Below are 18,187 nucleotides of genomic sequence, written 5' to 3'. Positions count from 1 at the left end.
TGCTGTAATTAAAGGTTGGGGGGGTGGAAATGAATCTGACATTTAGACATATCAACAATTATTTGCTGATGCTGCTGTTGCGTTGGCAGTGGTAAACGACCACAACAAAACAAAGCAATTCAACACATTCGCCGTGAACTTTCAAAAAATTATAATATATTGTACGAGGCAATGTTCTGGCAATGGCTCTGCCTCACAGCACGTCAGAATCAGAATATACTGGAGGAATCCGGCGAGTTATAACGCTATTTTCACAGATGTCCAGTAACATAGCCAGAGAGGTAGAGTCAAACATATATACCTGATTAACTGGTAGGGGGTTGGAATGCTATACTTCGTGGAAAATAATATACACATTTAGTTTTTGTGGGAGGGAAACCGGAAAGCCCAGACACAATCCACGTGTTCTCGATGTGAGCCAGGTGATAACTCAAACCTCTGCCCATTTATTTATTTATTCAACAATCAATTTATGTGCTGCCATCTCTTGGCCACCAATGTAACTTGCACCCCACGCTTACGGTGGTTCAAACACGATGTCGTCTGGTCCTGACCATGCCCACTGCCGTTATCCCCACGCTCTGACCGTATCCACCATCCAACCTGCCCCGCGCCTCATGCCCCATGGTTCCGACCATTCCCCATGCCCCCACGCCACGTGTACTGACTGTGCCCCATGCATGTCCTACGCCCCCTGTCCGTGTGCTAACCACCATGCCCCGTGCCCCTTTCCTCGACCATGTCCATTCCCCATGGGCAATCCGTGCCCTGCCGATACTCCATACCCTGGCAACGGGCCATGCCCCGTGCATGCCCTGTAGCCTGTTGATGCATTGAATATACTCCGTGCCCTGCCCATGCGCCATGCCACATTCATGCCCATCAGTGACCTACCCATGCGCGCCATGCCCCGTGACCAGTAACATGCCCCATGGCCCATGCCCCTCACCAATGCCCCCCTCCCCCCACCATTATTTTGACCATGCCCCTCACCAATGCCCCCTACCCCAACCATGCCCCTCACCAATTACCTCCCATCCCTCCCATGCCCCTCACCAATGCCCCCCCACCCCTCCCATGCCCTTCACCACCCCCCCACCCCTCCCATGCCCCTCACCAATGCCCCCCTCCCCCCTCCACCACCCCTCCCATGCCCCCCACCCCTCCCACCCCCTCCCCCCCCACCCCTCCCATGCCCCTCACCAATGCCCCCCTCCCCCCTCCACCACCCCTCCCATGCCCCCCACCCCTCCCACGCCCCTCCCCGTGCCGCTAGGGGGCAGCACGGAGCCGGCTCCGCCTCCGGAAGCGCCGAGTCCCATCGCAGGCTCCGCGCCTCCCCGGGCCCCGACCCGCAGTGCCGGACCACGGGCCCCGGGCCCTGCCCCGTGGCCTCCCCTGGCCCCCTCGCCCTGTCCCCTACCCCTCCCCCCCCTCGGGGCCCCGCGGCCTCCCCTGCCCCGGGCCGCCCTCGGTCTGGGCCCTCAGCGAGTCGAGCAATGACCTCCCAAAGGTGAGCTGCAGTGGCCCGCTACGGGGCCTCCTCGTCCCGAAGCCTCCCTCCCCTCGGTCCTACAGCACGAGGGGGGCTCCTCCTCATCCCTCAAACCCCCTCAACCCTCCAACGCGGCGGGGGGGGGGGGGGGGCCTTATCTCTATCCCTCTCATCCTGGCCCCCCTCGTCTCTAATCTCCCAATCTCTCAATCCCGTACCCTCCGCCCTACTTCGTCTTCATCTCTCTCGATCGTCGCCAGGGCCTCCGATCCCTGCACCCAACGGGACCCACCACGGGGTCTCCTCTTCCCTTTCATCCCTTATCCCGATGGAGCCGACATCCCTGCGACCACCGGTCCCTTCGCTGATCTCTCACGACTCGATGGGTCCAGCGCCGAACCCCCTCGGTGATTTGAATCTTGGGCCCCCCTCTTATCCCTCCAGCTTATCCCTCTCCGTCGACCTCCTCTGCTATCCCATCTATCCCTGGGGTCCAGGTCCCCCCACTCATCCCTCTACCCATGGGCCCCCCTTAATCCCCTTTATCCCTCGGTGCCATACAAGGGGCCCAAACCCAGGGGGATTGTGCCCTCGGTAAACCCAGATCGGAATTCGCCAGATTCTGGTCCGATCTCGTCATAGGGAGCAGCTGTTTGTTGGGATGTTAGGGGGGGCTACCTGTTCAGCAGAGGGCACTGTTGGAACAGTCAATTGTTGTACTGTATGCTCCCACGTGTATGGTCCCCTTCCTCCCCATCACCTTTGTTAAACTCGCGGCTGACCGGCGTGGTGAAGTATGGTTATACCCCCCCCCCCCCACGGCGTGGGGAGGCCCTCAAGCATTGGATGAACACAAGGGATACACGTTTGTTTAACATAATTTATTACACTGTAACTAAAAAATATTTTTTTGTCCCTGTGTAGTGTTATTTCCTAATGGCTTATGCTAGAAAAGTATAGAAAATTGCTATTATTCCCCACAAACTTTGCTTTTGTGACCAGGACAGTGATATTTTGAAATGTACCTATTTTGAATGAGAAAACGTGTGCATTTGTGTCATTCCTTCACGTAAAGTCCTGGTCACAAAATAAAAGTTCGTGGGGAATAATATCCATTTTCTATACTTTTGAGGCATAAGCAATTAGAAAATAACACTTAATACCCAGGAACAAAAAAAATCGTGTTACAGTGTTATTTAATCAAGGGACCGTCACGTGAATTAGGGGTTATTTCCCTTTCAGTTGCACGGTAACGCATGCCACCGCTGGATGAAGATCGATCCCACTCCGTGTCGGTCGTGGAGATTGTTTGACCATACTTCACCACGCTGGTCAGTGCTGTTGAGTCATTTTCAGTGACAAAAGTGGAGTGCGCTTGAGGCGAAATCTTCGCAATGCACGTTGACCGCAGCTTAGAGGGTCAGCTGACCTCACCTCATCCGACATGGCCTTGAACGAACTGATCTCACATCTTTCCACTCTCACCTGATTTCACCAGATCTCGCCTCACATTCTGACCTTGACCTGATTTCAGGGCTGCGACTGGCCAATAGAGGTCACTATGATGGAGGCCGAAGTGGTGGTGGTGGTTATGGTGCTATTCTCGTAATCTATTATTTGTAACACGTGCAGTTTACGTTCAGAGAGAGAACGATCCAGGGCGCCGGAAACCACAGACGAGTGAGAAGGCCAACTCCATTAACAATTGTTTTTAAGTGTGGGAGTATGGGAGTACCCAGAGAAAAATCCACGTGTACAAAGGAGGCAACACTTAATCCCTGCACAGATGCCTCCTGCTACAATCCGCACGTTTGGCCACGAATTCCATCGGTGTCAACGAGGGGGGGGGGTGGCCGCTCATCATTCGTATCTCCTGGCCACACCTCGCAGCCCCACACCTACAACACCTGGCAAAACCCCGGTGGCCTCACATCCAGGCTCACCATGTCTGCTTAGCTGTATCCTCGCCCTTACCTTTTGATTATATAATCTCACCACTCCCTCACCCACACCTGCATCCTCACCTGCGCCACCGCCCGCCCTTACAGATGGTTCCACCCGCACATCACGGGGCTGCAGGCCGAGCAGCTGCTGATGACGCGGGGAGTGTGCGGCTCCTTCCTGGTGCGGCCCAGCTCCAGCAACCCGGGCGACTTCACCCTGTCCGTGCGGTGAGAGGCTCAACTGACCTTTGCGTCCCGTCCACCCACTGTGTGGACGTAGAGACGTGACCTCAGTTCGGGAACAGTGACACGTTCCAAGCAGGAGCACGTTTTGCCGTTCGTTGCATGAGGTTCGCGGTTCAAGTCTAGCGGCAGCCCCAGTTAATACCGTTGCTTTATTGATCAAAGGTACACATCATTTGATGTTATTCAAAGAGCAGGCCACGTATGCCGTCAATAAGGTCCGAATTTGTCAAATTTCTCTGCCTATTGGCAGACTAATGCCCACTTTTGGGCAGGTGCTGGTTTCACCTTGGGCCTCACAGCTGCCACTGGGGGGTGACCTGCTGCTAGTTGTCTCGAGATGTAATGCATGGGAGATGCAGTCTATATATGAAGTGATGATGATGATGATGAGACCAGTCTTGGATTCAAGGCCACAGGACCTACAAGTCCAAAACCCAGGTCAAGGATGAAGGCCACAAGGCCAAGGTGAGACCAAGGCCAGGAGCTGTTGAAGGCCAGCGTCAAGGCCGGATCCTCTTGGCTGGATGATTGGCTACAGTGAGCAAAGCTGTTGCTGGGTGGATTGTTGCATCATAGGCCTGTAATTCAGTGGATTGATCATGGCTGATAACACTGTGTAACAAATTTTTTTTGTTCCTGAGTAGTGTTATTTCCTAATTGCTTATGCCTCAAAAGTACAGGAAATGGCTATTATTCCCCACAAACTTTGCTTTTGTGACAAGGACAGTGATATTTAGAAATTTACCTATTTTCCAGAACATTCCAGATAGAGTCATGCAAAGTAAACTTGGAGTAACTTCTAGAACATTCGAGAACTTTCCAGTAATATAAATAGTAGAAAAATACAGGAGCCTTAAGCCCACCAGTTCAGTTTAGTTCCAGCTGCCTAAGTGGATACATATCTGCATTTTTCTGAGATGGCATCAAGAGGCTGCAAGCATCCGGCAGACGCATTTTGCTATGTCTGCGGCCAATTTATCAAGACAAGAGCGAAAAAGGACTCTGGAAGCATCTGCTAAGATGTGCGAGGCCTACAAGGCATATTTCAGCATGCCTGTCGGGGATCAAGACAAACCCTGGGCACCTCATTTCACCTGCGAGCAATGCAAACAAACTCTGGAAGGTAAGATGGACAATTGTTGCTCGGAATTTTATGTTATAAATTTTTTTTAAAAACGTGAAAATTGTAAAAGTTTATAATTAAAAAATATTTAACAATTTTCAATGTTATTGAAAAGATATATCATATATGAAAAATGTTGCGAGAATCTCTTTCACATTAGTCAAGGGTGAAGTAAATGTATTTTTGTAGGATGGTACAGAGGGGAAAAGAGAGCCATGAAGTTCTCTATCCCAAGAATTTGGTGGTAACCCACTGACCACTCGAGCAACTGCTACTTCTGCATGGTGGACCCTTCCAAACGTCGGACTGACAAGAATGCACCTGCTATCATGTATCCGGACCTTCCTTCATCCATCGCCTCGGTGCCACACTGCCATGAGCTCCCCATACCCACTCCTCTGGAGAGAGAGCAGCCATCTTTAGAAGAGAGCAGCAAGTCAGAGAGGGAGAAAGATGTTGTCGATTCAGATGACAATTTCAGAGGTGGAGCTGAGGAGAGAAACCCATACTACCCCAACCAAAAAGACCTCAACGACTTGCTCAGAGATCTTGGTCTCACCAAGTCCATTGCCGAGCTTTTGATGTCTAGGCTCAAGCAGTGGAACTTGTTGGATGAAAGTGTGCAAGTCGCAGATCAGAGGAAGCGTCACCAACCTTTTTGCAGCTTCTTCACCCGTCAAGATGGGCTCTGCTTCTGCCGCAATGTGACCAGTCGGTTCGAGGCAATCGGAATTGTCTGTAACCAGAATGAGTGGCGCCTCTTCATTGACAGCCCATCCAGGAGCCTCAAAGCCATGCTGCTCCATAATGGTAACAAGTACCCGTCTCTTCCCCTGGCTCACTCGGTGCACCTCAAAGAGGATTACAACAGCATCGAGACCTTGCTGAACGCCTTGAAAGTATGATGAGTACGGCTGGCAGGTCATCGGAAACTTAAAAATGATATTCCTGATGGGTCTCCAAGGCAGTTTTACTAAGTTTCCCTATCTTTGCCTTTGGGACAGCAGGGACACCAAGGCGCACTACCACAGGCGGGACTAGCCACAGCAGACCGAGTTCTCTGTGGGTAGTAACAACGTCAAGTAGGAGCCACTGGTGGACCTCCGGAAGGCGCTGATGCCACCACTGCACATCAAATTGGGCCTTATGAAATAATTTGTCAGAGCTGTAGATAAGGAGTCGGCAGCCTTCAAGTACCTTCAAGACTTCTTCCCTAAGCTGTCTGAGGCAAAGGTCAAAACCGGTGTCTTTGTCGGACCACAGATAAAGAAGATCCTGGAGTGCAATGAATTCCCCAAGAAGCTCACTAGTAAGGAGAAAGCAGCTTGGGACAGCTTTGTCGCAGTGGTTCGTGGCTTCCTGGGCAATCACAAGGTCGAAAACTATGTGGAGCTGGTTGAGACTGGTGAAGAACTACGAAAGAATGGTCTGTAGGATGTCCCTCAAAGTCCATATCCTTGATGCTCATATAAATAATTTCAAGAACATGGGAGCGTACTCGGAGGAGCAAGGCGAGCGCTTCCACCAGGATATAGTGGACTTTGAACGCCGCTACCAAGGACAGTATAACGAGAACATGATGGGAGACTACATTTGGGGGCTGTGTGAAAGAGATTTACAGTATAATCGTAAATCTCGAAAAACTACTCGCTTCTAAATCTTTTGTAGTCATTTTTATATGACTTTAGTATAAATACATGTTAATTTTGATTAATGTTTTTTTTTCTGACTTTATGTGAACGAAAAGACAAAAATTCGCCCGTTTTCTCATTGAAAGCAATTATGAAATAACACTTATTACCCAGGAACAAAAATTGTGTTTTATAGTATTCTTGGGTCTTACCTATCTACGTGACTTTACCGAAAGACCCAAGAATATGAATTCCTGCAGTCACGAAAGCTTTAAGTCAATGTGTTTTATAGTGTAATGATGTTAGGAGATATGGAGTGGGTTGGGGCAGTGTTGGGATGCAGGAGGGAGCCGAGGAGCGGGACACAGCGTTGCCAACTTATCGATTCTGTCACCAAGTTGGTGATTCATCCTGAGCAGCACTTCACCGGTTTTCCCCGGCGGTAAAACCGTCGGCCGCCGCCCCCACCGGCGTGGCGCTTTGACGTTCCCTGTGACCGCGTGGCGTGCGCAGGCAGAGGGACGAGGTGCGGCACATCAAGATCCAGAACACGGGCGACTACTACGACCTGTACGGGGGCGAGAAGTTCGCGACGCTCGCCGAGCTCGTGCAGTTCTACACGGAGAACCAGGGCCAGCTGCGGGAGCGCGACGGCGACGTCATCGAGCTGCGCTACCCCCTCAACTGCTCCGACCTGGCCAACGAGCGCTGCGGGGGTCACGGCGTCAAGAGGTCGGTTTATTTGGTCGTAATTTAGTGTAATTTTTAAGAAGTGTTTGCACAAAATATCGCAAATATCAATATCGCATGCCCAGCAGGGCCTAGAGATCCTTACGGTCCATCGCCAGGTCGCCTGACGCCACACGGAGTGATTTTATATAAATCCAATGATGATTATTAAGATGTCGGCACTGGGGCGTGATAAGACGTGGGTTCCCAAGTGGTGAGCCAGGATATGAAGGAATGTGGAGTGGATGTTGACATGGCCCCGGGATAGGAATGAGTGAAGGAACAAGGAAGACAGCAGACCCTACATTCGTGGGTACATTTCAGGAAGGAGCAGAAGCCAATTGCCTGGGGGGCTTCAATCAGGGCCTTTAGCCAGGTTTTTCAGATGAGTAACCTGGAAAATAATTAATGCACGCGACACACCAGTAAACCTCTCGCTTTGGCTGTGGCTACTACTATACAGTACTAATCAAGTGTCAACTAATTCCAGTCGAAACAGCGGCACGGAAATAATTAAGTGGGAAATGAATCCCCCAGCAATAGCATCTGTGCCAGCATGGTTTCTTTAATGTTGGTCAGTGTCTGTTAATTCAACTCGGCAGGTGAGATAAACGCCGCTGAGACAAACATGGCACATGGTTCGCCGTGTACCTTGCAACGGCGGCCCAAGTTATGAGCGTTCGGGTGTGTCGTGCCGCTTGTGCGTGCGTGCCGCGGTCGGCAGGTGGTTCCACGGCCACATCTCGGGCAAGGACGCTGAGCGGCTGCTCGCCGAGAAGGGCAAGGGCGGCAGCTTCCTGGTGCGCGAGAGCCAGAGCAAGCCGGGCGACTTCGTGCTGTCGGTGCGCACGGGCGAGGAGCGCGTGGAGAACAACGAGGTGAAGCCCAAGGTGACGCACATGATGATCCGCTGCCTGGTGAGTCACGAGCGTGCACGCGCACGGTCACACGCACGCAGTCACACACGCGAAACCACCAAATGTATTTGTTTTAGCAGGTAAGGCCCACTGAGCTATATAGCCTCTTTTTCAGAAGCGACCTGGCAACGAATGATAGCTCAACGAAGTGGCTTAAAGAGTCCTGAGACTCGGTGAGGTTTTCTTGGGTAAACAAGCGTAATACTGTGATCATGATAGTGAGAGACCAACTAAGACGAGTTCACTTTTTGATCGAGTTAGTTTTTAAGTCCCAAGGTGGGACGCACGTAAGAGCGAAGGCATGGTTTGAAAATGTTTCTTAAATCCAGGGAAGCCTCGCACAAATCAGCAAGCGTGATTCACCAACCCTTGCGTACGAAAGCGTTGTGTCACGGGCGTTCGCCACCACCGATGGCTCCTCCATAGGATTACTGGCTTTGGTGTCGTCTCGGCACCGTGGCCCTGTCCACATTTGTACTCCATAGATCGATCGCAATGATGGGCTGATGAACGGCTTGCAATTCCCCCCCCCCCCCTCTCTCTTTGTCTGGTCCCAATACGCATGTGTTGCACGCTACGTGGCATTTGTGCAATATCTGTTGCTCTGGTACTCGCAGACGGCAGTGAGACATCCTCCATTAAACTTTTAAGCAACGTGCCCATTGCTTAAACTGCCGTATGGGGAGGTGGAATCGGCATACTTGGGAATCCAATTGCGGCGTGCTGCCACCCGATCACACCGCGGCGCGGCAACCGCATACCCTGCGTCTTATAGCGACGCAGTGAAAATCTGTTGCGATGTAAAAACGGGAGGCATTGCCCATGGCAGGTCCCCCCATGTTACCGCTGGCAAGGCGTGCCGGCTGGGTGACAGGTGGGCGGAGGGTGAGAGCGTGCAGGGATAGGGGGAGAGCGTGCGGGGAGAGGCAACGTGGCGAGGAGAGGAAGCGGCGCAGTGTGTGGTGAGAAGGGTTATGTTGCGAGCGGTGCTGTTGGTCGAGCGGTTGACCGGAGGTGGGGGCTGCCCGTGACCCTTGTGACGTCCACCAGGAGGGAAAATACGACGTCGGGGTGGAGGAGAAGTTTGAGTCGCTCGCCGACCTCGTGGAGCACTTCCGCAAGAACCCCGTGGTGGAGACGTCTGGCACCGTCATCCACCTCAAGCAGGTCGGAAGATCGTCCACCCCGGCCGGGTGACGTGTCTCTCGCTGTCTCTCGTCGTCTCTCGCGAGCTCACATTTCAAGAATCGTGTCTACAGCTGTCACAATCTATCAAATGTGTCACTCTTCTCAACTGTAGCATCGATTGCTATGTTTGTAGTCAATTGGTCAGGTTCTAGTGAATTTGCCAATGCAGATTTTGAGCAATTTTTCTTTTCCGATGAATCGAACCTGTAATTGGTAGAGTAATGGGTTACTTACATAATTAGTTGCAATAGCTTTTGAGATTACTGGGTCACGCTTGCGATGACGGGATCGTGCGTGGGTATGTGCGTGTGCTTGGGTACGTTGTGTGCCCACGTGTGCATGTGGTGGCGCTTTCCTGCACAGCCGCTGTACGCGACACGCATCAACGCGGCCAGCATTGACCACCGCGTGCGCGAGCTCAGCAAGACGCCTGCCGACGCCGACAAGCAGAAGCAGGGCTTCTGGGAGGAGTTCGAGGTGAGTGCCGCTAGCGCCATCCTCGCGTCGACTTGCCAGCCCACAAGTGCGTACAGCTAAGGCCCTGCCTGTCACTCTACTTGCTGGATGAAGGCCTCCCCCATGCCGGATGTGGAGGAGGTTCTGTCTAGATCTGGCCGTTCCAGGTTGATCCAACAATGTCCTGGCGAAGCAGCTTGTGCGTGCGCAATGATCCCCACGCGTCACCTTAACAGACTGCTGGGGCAAGTGCTCTTATCAAGCAGTACCTGTTAAGGATGGCACGGTACACAAAGGGGTGGGTGGCCAGCACCAAGCCAGGCCACCTTTGTCTCCCAGTACCAATGTTTTACACATCCCCTAGGCTGAGTCGACCTAGGGGATATCCAGATAATCGTCACTCGTGTTGTATGTTGAACTTATTTCGCACCGTACGTCACCAACCGTGCTAATTGGAGGTGCGGGTGGCCGTGAGCGGGAATCGACCTCGGGTCGCCGGGTTCAGTAGTGCAGCGCGCTAACCGCTACACTACACACTTCTCATTATGTGCACAAGCACGCGCAATCATTTAATCTGTAAAAATATAATGAAATCGTTCGCCTTTCACCGAATCTCCAGGAGTGCACCCCAATCTTCTCACATCCCGGAAACTAAGCAGGTTTGAGCTACGCATAATAAATCGGGGGTGTTGTGGTCTGCTGCAACAGCGCAGCAATATCTGTGGTTGTACTGTATCAATGACCCCCCTTGTGATGGTGACCTCCAGACGCTGCAGCAGCAGGAGTGCAAGCTGTTGTACAGCCGCAAGGAGGGACAGCGGCCAGAGAACAAGGCCAAGAACCGCTACCGCAACATCCTGCCCTGTGAGTATACACGCGTGTGCGAGTGTATAGGGGAGCAGGAGTGTAGCAGTTAGCACACTTCGCTACGAACCTGGGAACCCGAGTTCGATTCCTGCTCACGGCCAACACCAATGATGATTATCTGAACCGTTCCTAGGATTTCCGTAGGTCGCCTCAGCCTAAAATAAGTACCTGGAGTGGGGAGACAATTGCGGCCGGGCGTGGTTCTAGCCCACAGCACTTTCGTGTGTGCCATGCTGGCCTTCATTGGTGCCCACTAACAGCACTTGCCCCAACAGTCTGTTAAGGCTATGGGAGACATTTGTCTTTGTCTTGTGTGCGTGCGTAGTTGACCACACGCGGGTGATCCTGCGAGAGGTGGACCTCTCCGTGCCGGGCTCCGACTACATCAACGCCAACTTCATTGTGGTGAGTCCCTCATGACCTCCGACCCCAATAGTGAACGCGCTGACCTGACGGGCGGTGGTCTTTACAATCAGGCGATATTCTGTTCTTGCGTATGGCAGCACTATGCTCCGGAGATTGTTGGCAAGGTCCGCTGGCCATGGCGAGAGGGGTTCAGGAGAGAATTGGCGTCGTTTTGCGATTCCTCTGTTGAAGGACTGCAGGACCAGTGGTCTTATTAAATGGGCCATAGCAAGGCCACAATCACAGTACCGTAGTACCGTGACTTGCCTTGCCTTGAATTTTACAATCATGAAGGAGCTGTGCGCATCAGCCTGTTCATGTTCTGATGCGGTTGATGGTGACACCAATATCTTTGAGGAGGAATACCAAAGCCAGGAGGAGGTGCAATGTTTGGGTCTCTAAGGAGGTGTTTATTCTGGACGATCTCTGTAATGCAGCGGGAGGCGATATTACAGTGGGAGCCTTTATTGTGACAAGACATTTTGCTTTGGAAGGCAACAACAAGAGGCGATGAAGGTGTTACCTCGTTATTAAACGACACCCTTACGGGGACCCCCGGTAGAAAGTTGGCCCATACGTCAGGGGAGGGGTGCTTGCTACAACAGGGTTAATGGCAATGTGAACCGGGCCTTCAGAGAAACGGACGAGAGCATTAACAAATCATCGCCGCGTACATTTACATTTGTGCAGGCCTCCTTAGTGAAAGGCAAAATTAAAACATCACCCAGATACACGTGTGCATAGCGCCACTGGAGCTTTGCACTTTTAAATCTAGATTGAAAACTAATTTCTTTAGCATTTTTGTTTAGTTTGTCCTTCCCCCGCACCTCCGAATAGCGTGATAGGCTAAACAAACGGTGCGAAACAAGTTCAACTATACGTACATACGGTACTTTATGCTTCGTCTTTTCTCAAAAGACGTTGGCAATCATGGCCTTCCTTCTAATTACATTTCCCACGATGTTCGCTCAAGGCGGCAATTGTTCAAATCGCTCTCTTCAGCTGCTGCCGTCTGCCCCAGGCGGACATTTCTGACGGTCGCGGGCCGAGCACCGCCCCGCGCCGTTACATCGCCACGCAGGGCTGCCTGCAGAGCACAGTGGCCGACCTGTGGAGCATGGTCCTGCAGGAGGACTCCCGCATCGTCGTCATGGTGACCAAGGAGATGGAGAGAGGCAAGGTGAGGCACCCCCCCCCCTTACCGCCGCCCACCCCCTCGTAAGTTTTCACGAGCCTTGGAGGTGGCCCGGCAGCCCAGAGTCCTGGGTTGGAATCCAGGTTTCAGAGGTTTTGTATGGGTTCTCAATCAGAACCTGCACACAAAAAGAGGATCGTGTTACATTTGGTGCTGTGCTTAACATGGCCAAATTCCAGCTCAGAGAATTTAAATATCACTTTTGACAGTCATGCAACAGATTTGGAAAGCGCTACCTCCTACAGTGTTTTGAGTAGAGGTCACTGGAAGGGATTCTCTATAAACACCGAGAATCCCGAATGGATGCTCCTGAAGTGATGCCGCAATCGCCTGCATCGACCGTTAATCCAAACCTTTGTCCCCCCCCTGCCACTGCAGAACAAGTGTGCGCACTACTGGCCAGACAAGGGCGGCGCGCAGGAGTTTGGGGGCCTGTGCGTGCGCTCTGTGGACGAGATCCAGGCCTATGACTACGTGGTGCGGGAGCTGGACCTGTATCGCGCCGACGCGGTAAGGTCTCCTGCCCGCTACGTGCAGGGCTTGTTGTTGTCACGTTCCTCCGCACATCAGCAGGCGTTCCTTTAGAGCTCGCTGTGCCATCACAGCCGAGACCTCCCGCTGTCGTGGTGTGCCCGCCAGCAGCAGCTCTGATTTAAGTGATAAGATAGACAAATTTTTTTCATTTTGGCAAACCCTGTGCAATGAATCCATCCATGGTTTCTGGGGAGGGAACATAGAAACGGTGGTGTTATTGTCAGTCTGTAACCTCTCACTGCTGGACAAAAGCTATTTTACTTGGGGGGTGGGGGGGTGTGTGTCACATGGCCCAGCCAAAGTGTTTCGCAGCTGGTTGTTTGTGTTTCAAATCCAACGTCCGCCCTGACTATTATTGTAGGTGTAATAATAGTCTACGCCGTCTGCTGCGCTCCATGATGGACGTTAAAGATCCCCTGATGTCGTTTGGCAAGAGCAGGCTGTCGAGTGTTGGCTTCGGCTTCCGAATTTGCTGAATAAGGAAATTACACTGCCAACTACTCAACTGGGATTACGCGCAAAGCAGCAAACATTACCCCCTGCCTGGGGCAGACTAATGCCCCGGGCACTCTAGCAAATGAGGCTATCCTGGTCTCTTGTGTTCTCAGCTGGTTGACCAAAATCAACTTGAAACTTGATTCTCCCCCAGTTGCTCGTGTCCAGTCCATGGCTTCCAAACTCCACTCCGGATTTAATTTCATCTCTCGTCAGCAGTTCTCGTGACGTGTCCTGCCCCCGTTTCCACTTGATTGCTTTCCTTTGACCGCTTACAGTCTTTCAAAACCGCTTAAAGAATTAATGGGTTTGCTTTGAAAGTCGGTCGGCTAATGGGACTCGACCTCTTAGGGATGATGTAACTCTAACCGTCATCCACGTGCCCGCCCCCCCCTAACGTGAATGGGCACAGCCAGAGGACGTGCGTCCGCGTGTGGCAGTACCAGTACCTGGCGTGGCCGGACCACGGCGTGCCGGGGGAGCCCGGGGGGGTGCTCGGCTTCCTCGAGGAGGTCAACAAGCGGCAGGAGGGGCTGCCCCTCGCCGGGCCCGTCGTCGTGCACTGCAGGTAGCAGCGTGGAGACGAGACGCGCAAAGGGGGAATCGCGGGGAGAACGAGTGGAGAGGCGGGGTGGGGCTGTTGCACGAAGGGTCGCCCTGCATTGCAATGGCACAGTCAGGATATTGGGGGAAAAATACTGCGCAAAAAACGTAACAATAATCGTGGGAGACGTGCCTCTGTGTCCGCGGCGGTTGAACCGCTACTGCTGGGGAGTTGATTGAGTCGATTGTGGCGATAGCAGCGTGGAGCGGGCGAGTGACGCGGGGGCTGCTGGTTCTGTCTCCCCCCCGCAGCACCGGCATTGGGCGAACAGGAACCGTCATCGTCATCGACATCCTCCTGGGCATCATCAGGCAAAAAGGTAGCATCACATGCCTTCCACGGTCATGCGGTCTGTGTGTGGGGAGCGGTAGTGTAGCAGTTAGCTCGCTGCACGGTGAACCCGGTGACCCGAGTTCGATTCCCGCTCATAACCAATATCGGTGGCGCATATCTGAACCGATCCTGGGCCCTCCCCTGGGTCAGCTCATCAAGGGGGGGGGGGGGCGTGTGTGGTATTGCCCCCCCCCCCCGCATGTACTATGCCGGCATTCGTAGGCACTACTCGCTTACAGCACTTGCTCCAACAGCCTGTTTAAGGCTACACGGGGGATCTTTGTTTTTGTGTGTGCCCTGGAGGCCTCGACTGCGAGATCGACATCCCCAAGACGATCCAGATGGTACGGAGCCAGCGCTCGGGCATGGTGCAGACGGAGGCGCAGTACAAGTTTGTGTACCGCGCCGTGCAACACTACATCGAAACGCTGCAGAAGCGCATGCTGGAGGAGCAGGTGGGGGCAGTAGCCACCAGCACCAGCTACCGTCACACCACCTGCACCTGCCTATCACCACCACACTGACCACTGTTACTGAGCATCTGGCTACGACTAACCGAAGGTTGCGAAGATTCTCCCTATCGAGCAAAGCCATGCGTTGTGGGTGGTTAAATAACGGACCGCTGACCGTGTTGTGTCTGCGTGTTTGTGTGTGCCGCTTCGCAGTGGAGTAAAATCAAGGGGCGTGAGTACACGAACATCAAGTACACGACGGCCGACCCGCTCAGCCCGCTGCCCCACACGCCCGTGCACACCTACACCGAGTGAGTGGCGGAGGCTACGGGGTAACGCATGACGCGATGCATGATGGGGAGGTGACTCGCGATGAGCTAACACAGTCGTGTATGTGCTTGCCTGTGCCTCTCCGGGTGTTGCTGCAGGTGTCAGGAAGGCTTGTTCCGAAGGCCCTCAGACTGTTGACACCACGATGGATCCCAGGGTGGAGTCTGGCCCCGACGGCCAAAAGTCGAGTCGGGACAGCGAGCTCCCACCACGTCTCGGGTAGCGGCAGACTTAGTGTTTAAAGGTCAGAGAAACATGGTCCGTTGACAATAGAATCCACGCAGAGGAGAGCGCGTGAAGTTCCCGGCGACTGGACGAGAAGATAAAGTGGTGAACCACACACACACGCACACACAAACACACCTCACCTGTACACAAACCTAGCGGTGGTGCAAATCAGCTGCAGCCACTTTCTGTTCGCTGTTGTTTGGGTTTTTGCATTTCTATGTGGGTGAGCAAGTAGGGCTGTTGGGTCAATGAACGAGTGGATAGATGGGTGACAAAATGATGTTGGGGCACAAGTGTGTAGGCGAGTAGGTAAGTGGGTGTGAGATGATGAGCGGGCGAGCGAGGAAATGCTCCCCAGGCACGTAAAATTGGCTGCAGCTCGGCACGTAACGATGCAGTGATTCGCCAATTTCAATAACATTCAACGCTCATGACACCGTAATCCAATCATGCTCCGTCGCAATCAATGATGTTCAACTCGTATATGTTGTACGTAAGCGGTTCTCGGCAGTTGAAATCGTGCCTCGTTAAAACGTGATAAGGACATCTCGCAACCACTGGGCTCTGGTGAGGGGGAGCCGCAAGTATTAGAATTCCTTCGCGGGCGTTTTAAACGGACGTTTGTGTTATTTTGTATTTTACGCTCTTTGTGTCGAGAGCCTGCGTCGTGCAGAGCCCCACATTCGCATCGTTCAAGCTGTGATGGTAGAGAGCGTGCACGCATGAGGAGGCCTTCTCGCACCCGCCACAGCAGAGAAAGCGCAGGAGCCACACACGCTTTAAAGAGAGCCAGCCATGTCCGGGCAGGAGCCATACAGTTTAAAGAGAGCCAGCCACCTCAGGATTGGTGTGACACACACACATGTACTCGCACGAATACAAAACAGCTGCCATTCGCCACTAAGTGGCGGCGACATCACCACAGCACTTGTGCCAGGCTGAGTGCACTTTGAGGTCACAAGAAGTGGAGAAGGCTCAGCTGCTGGAAGGTCTCAGGACAGACCCCAGGTGCCATGGGTTGATTGAGATGACAGATGCACCACCTGTGCGCCCCCCATAGTGCCAACTGCTACATTTTAGCAGCTCTGCTCGTTGTGAGCGTCGCTCCACTGCCTAGCTTCCCAATAGCCTTCAAAGCAGAGGCCATCTTAACACTGCTGGTGTCAGCCATTGGCAAATCCAACAAGTGCTACATCCTCCCGTACGTACCACCAGTCCACCTCGTCAAGCACGTACCATGCTCATTTACATCCGGTCCAAACAAAAGCTACTTTGGCAACGTGAAGTACATGACCCAGCCATCTACATGGTCAAAATAGATGTTAAATAGTATATGGGCCAGAGGACATTTCACACCCGAAGGTGAATAGCTTGAAAAATAGCCCAACGCCCAAGCTTATTGATAGTATCATAGGCAGCAGCACACGAGGATGTACTCGCATGATATTATATACATAAAACCGAGTTACACACACAGTACAGTACTGTCATTCACACACACACACACACAGACCCCCCCGTATAACCTTTTAACAGACTGTTGAAGCAAGCGCTGTTAGCGAACACCTATGAAGACTGGCACAGCACAAGAGGGGGTGGGTGGCCAGCATTTGATGCCGAGTCGACATAAGGGATGCCCAGAACCAGTTCAGATAATCATTACAGGTCTTGGCCATGAGTTGCAATCAAACTCGGGCCTGCCAGGTTCATACCGGAGTGCACTATCCACCGTGCCACTACTCCCCCCACACACACACACACCACACTTGCAGTCAGGGCCAATGTGTCTTAAGTTCCTTCTCCTTGCGGGCACCTCCGATTAGCACGGTTGGCTATGTACGGTGCAAAAGAACTTCAACATACATACCAACAATGTGGCTACCAACCAATCAACCAACCAACACTGACGACACATGCTTTGGGGGGGGGATGGAGTAGCCAGAGGGGAGCCGCCACGCCTGGCCAAGTCTCACCTGTGTTCTACTTGCAGCAGCCCGTGCGCCCGCCAGGTGCTCGCAACCTCCTGGCGACCTTTGGCGGCAGCGTCTCTCTCTCTCTCTCTTGCGTGAAGCTATGGTACAGAATTGTCACGCGCGCACACGACACACGAGTAACCGACGTTAGTTTTTCGAAGCGGATATTAAATTGCAAAAAATATATGAACCGCGAAGGATTTTTTTTTATCGTCGCGGTTGCGATGTGGCTCGGGTTGTTGCCGCTCGCGTCGTCGTTTCGAGAGCTCGACGTCCGACGTTTCGCAACCGCGTGCCCGGGGGGAGCTGCTTCATTCCAAGGTCCCGAAGAAGCTGCTCCTCCTCCTCTCGGTACGTGGAGCTAAACGTCGGACATCGCCGCGCCGAACGACAACGCAACCGTCAAGTTACCCGAACGCGCATTGGAAAGCTGTATTGCAAAAAAAACTAAAACGGTTTAGAAGTGCTGCCCCAAAGGCTGTGAAGTTATTTGTTGGGCATCAGTTAAGGGATTGGGTGGGGGGGGGTGGGACTGGGCAGGGGGGGGTGCGACGCGACGGGAGACGAGAAGGGGGTCTGCGCTACATCCCGTGCCTAAGCAAAGCGAAATGCAACTCCCAGACATGTATTTTATAAATTAATAAAGTTTTAAAACCGCCGCGCCGTGGCCTCGTTCGTCTCCACGAATCCCTCCGCCGACCTAGACATTGTGTTGCGTTGTTTCATTACTGTACTAATGGTTCATAATAAACTCACTCAATACCATTGAATTCTTATATCAATGCAAAAAAAATAATTGTAATGCACTGATTTGCATTAAACCACTTAACACAACGAATCATCGCATGAATGCACTTTCCCAATGCCACATTTTCACGGAAGAGTCGTATCACTAAAACAGCTCTAAATGATCATAACACGTCTATCTAATCTACATTTATTGAGCGCCTTTACTCAAGGACTGAGTGACAGCGATAGAGGGGGCTTAGGGGTCACCAAAGGGTGGGGGAGGGACGGGAGGCGTGGAGGGGCGAGGGGAGGGA

General features: G+C 52.7%; 1 protein-coding gene and 1 long non-coding RNA gene across 2 annotated transcripts; one reads left to right on the top strand and one right to left on the bottom strand.

The window, feature by feature from the left end:
- Positions 1 to 1,333: 1,333 nt before the first annotated feature.
- On the top strand, positions 1,334 to 17,909 carry LOC133351149 (tyrosine-protein phosphatase non-receptor type 11-like). Its single transcript, XM_061566132.1, is given in 16 exon segments — positions 1,334 to 1,513; positions 3,544 to 3,666; positions 6,952 to 7,170; positions 7,892 to 8,084; positions 9,135 to 9,251; positions 9,636 to 9,749; positions 10,496 to 10,592; positions 10,921 to 11,000; positions 12,022 to 12,180; positions 12,574 to 12,705; positions 13,637 to 13,651; positions 13,653 to 13,792; positions 14,080 to 14,147; positions 14,465 to 14,616; positions 14,827 to 14,924; positions 15,042 to 17,909. Coding segments are annotated over 16 exon segments (1,761 nt in total). The 5' UTR covers positions 1,334 to 1,499; the 3' UTR covers positions 15,082 to 17,909.
- Positions 12,174 to 13,788, bottom strand: LOC133351150 (uncharacterized). Its single transcript, XR_009756154.1, has 3 exons — positions 13,674 to 13,788; positions 12,688 to 12,842; positions 12,174 to 12,313 (listed from the first exon to the last, which is right to left on the bottom strand). It is a non-coding gene; the product is annotated as an uncharacterized LOC133351150 (long non-coding RNA).
- Positions 17,910 to 18,187: the final 278 nt, after the last annotated feature.

This window comes from Lethenteron reissneri, chromosome 36, assembly GCF_015708825.2.
Source record: "Lethenteron reissneri isolate LAM-NWPU_2019-01 chromosome 36, ASM1570882v1, whole genome shotgun sequence".
In the NCBI taxonomy this organism is placed as follows: Eukaryota; Metazoa; Chordata; class Hyperoartia; order Petromyzontiformes; family Petromyzontidae; genus Lethenteron; species Lethenteron reissneri.
Note: the sequence above shows the minus strand (reverse complement) of the source record. Positions and strands in the feature narration are given on the sequence as shown.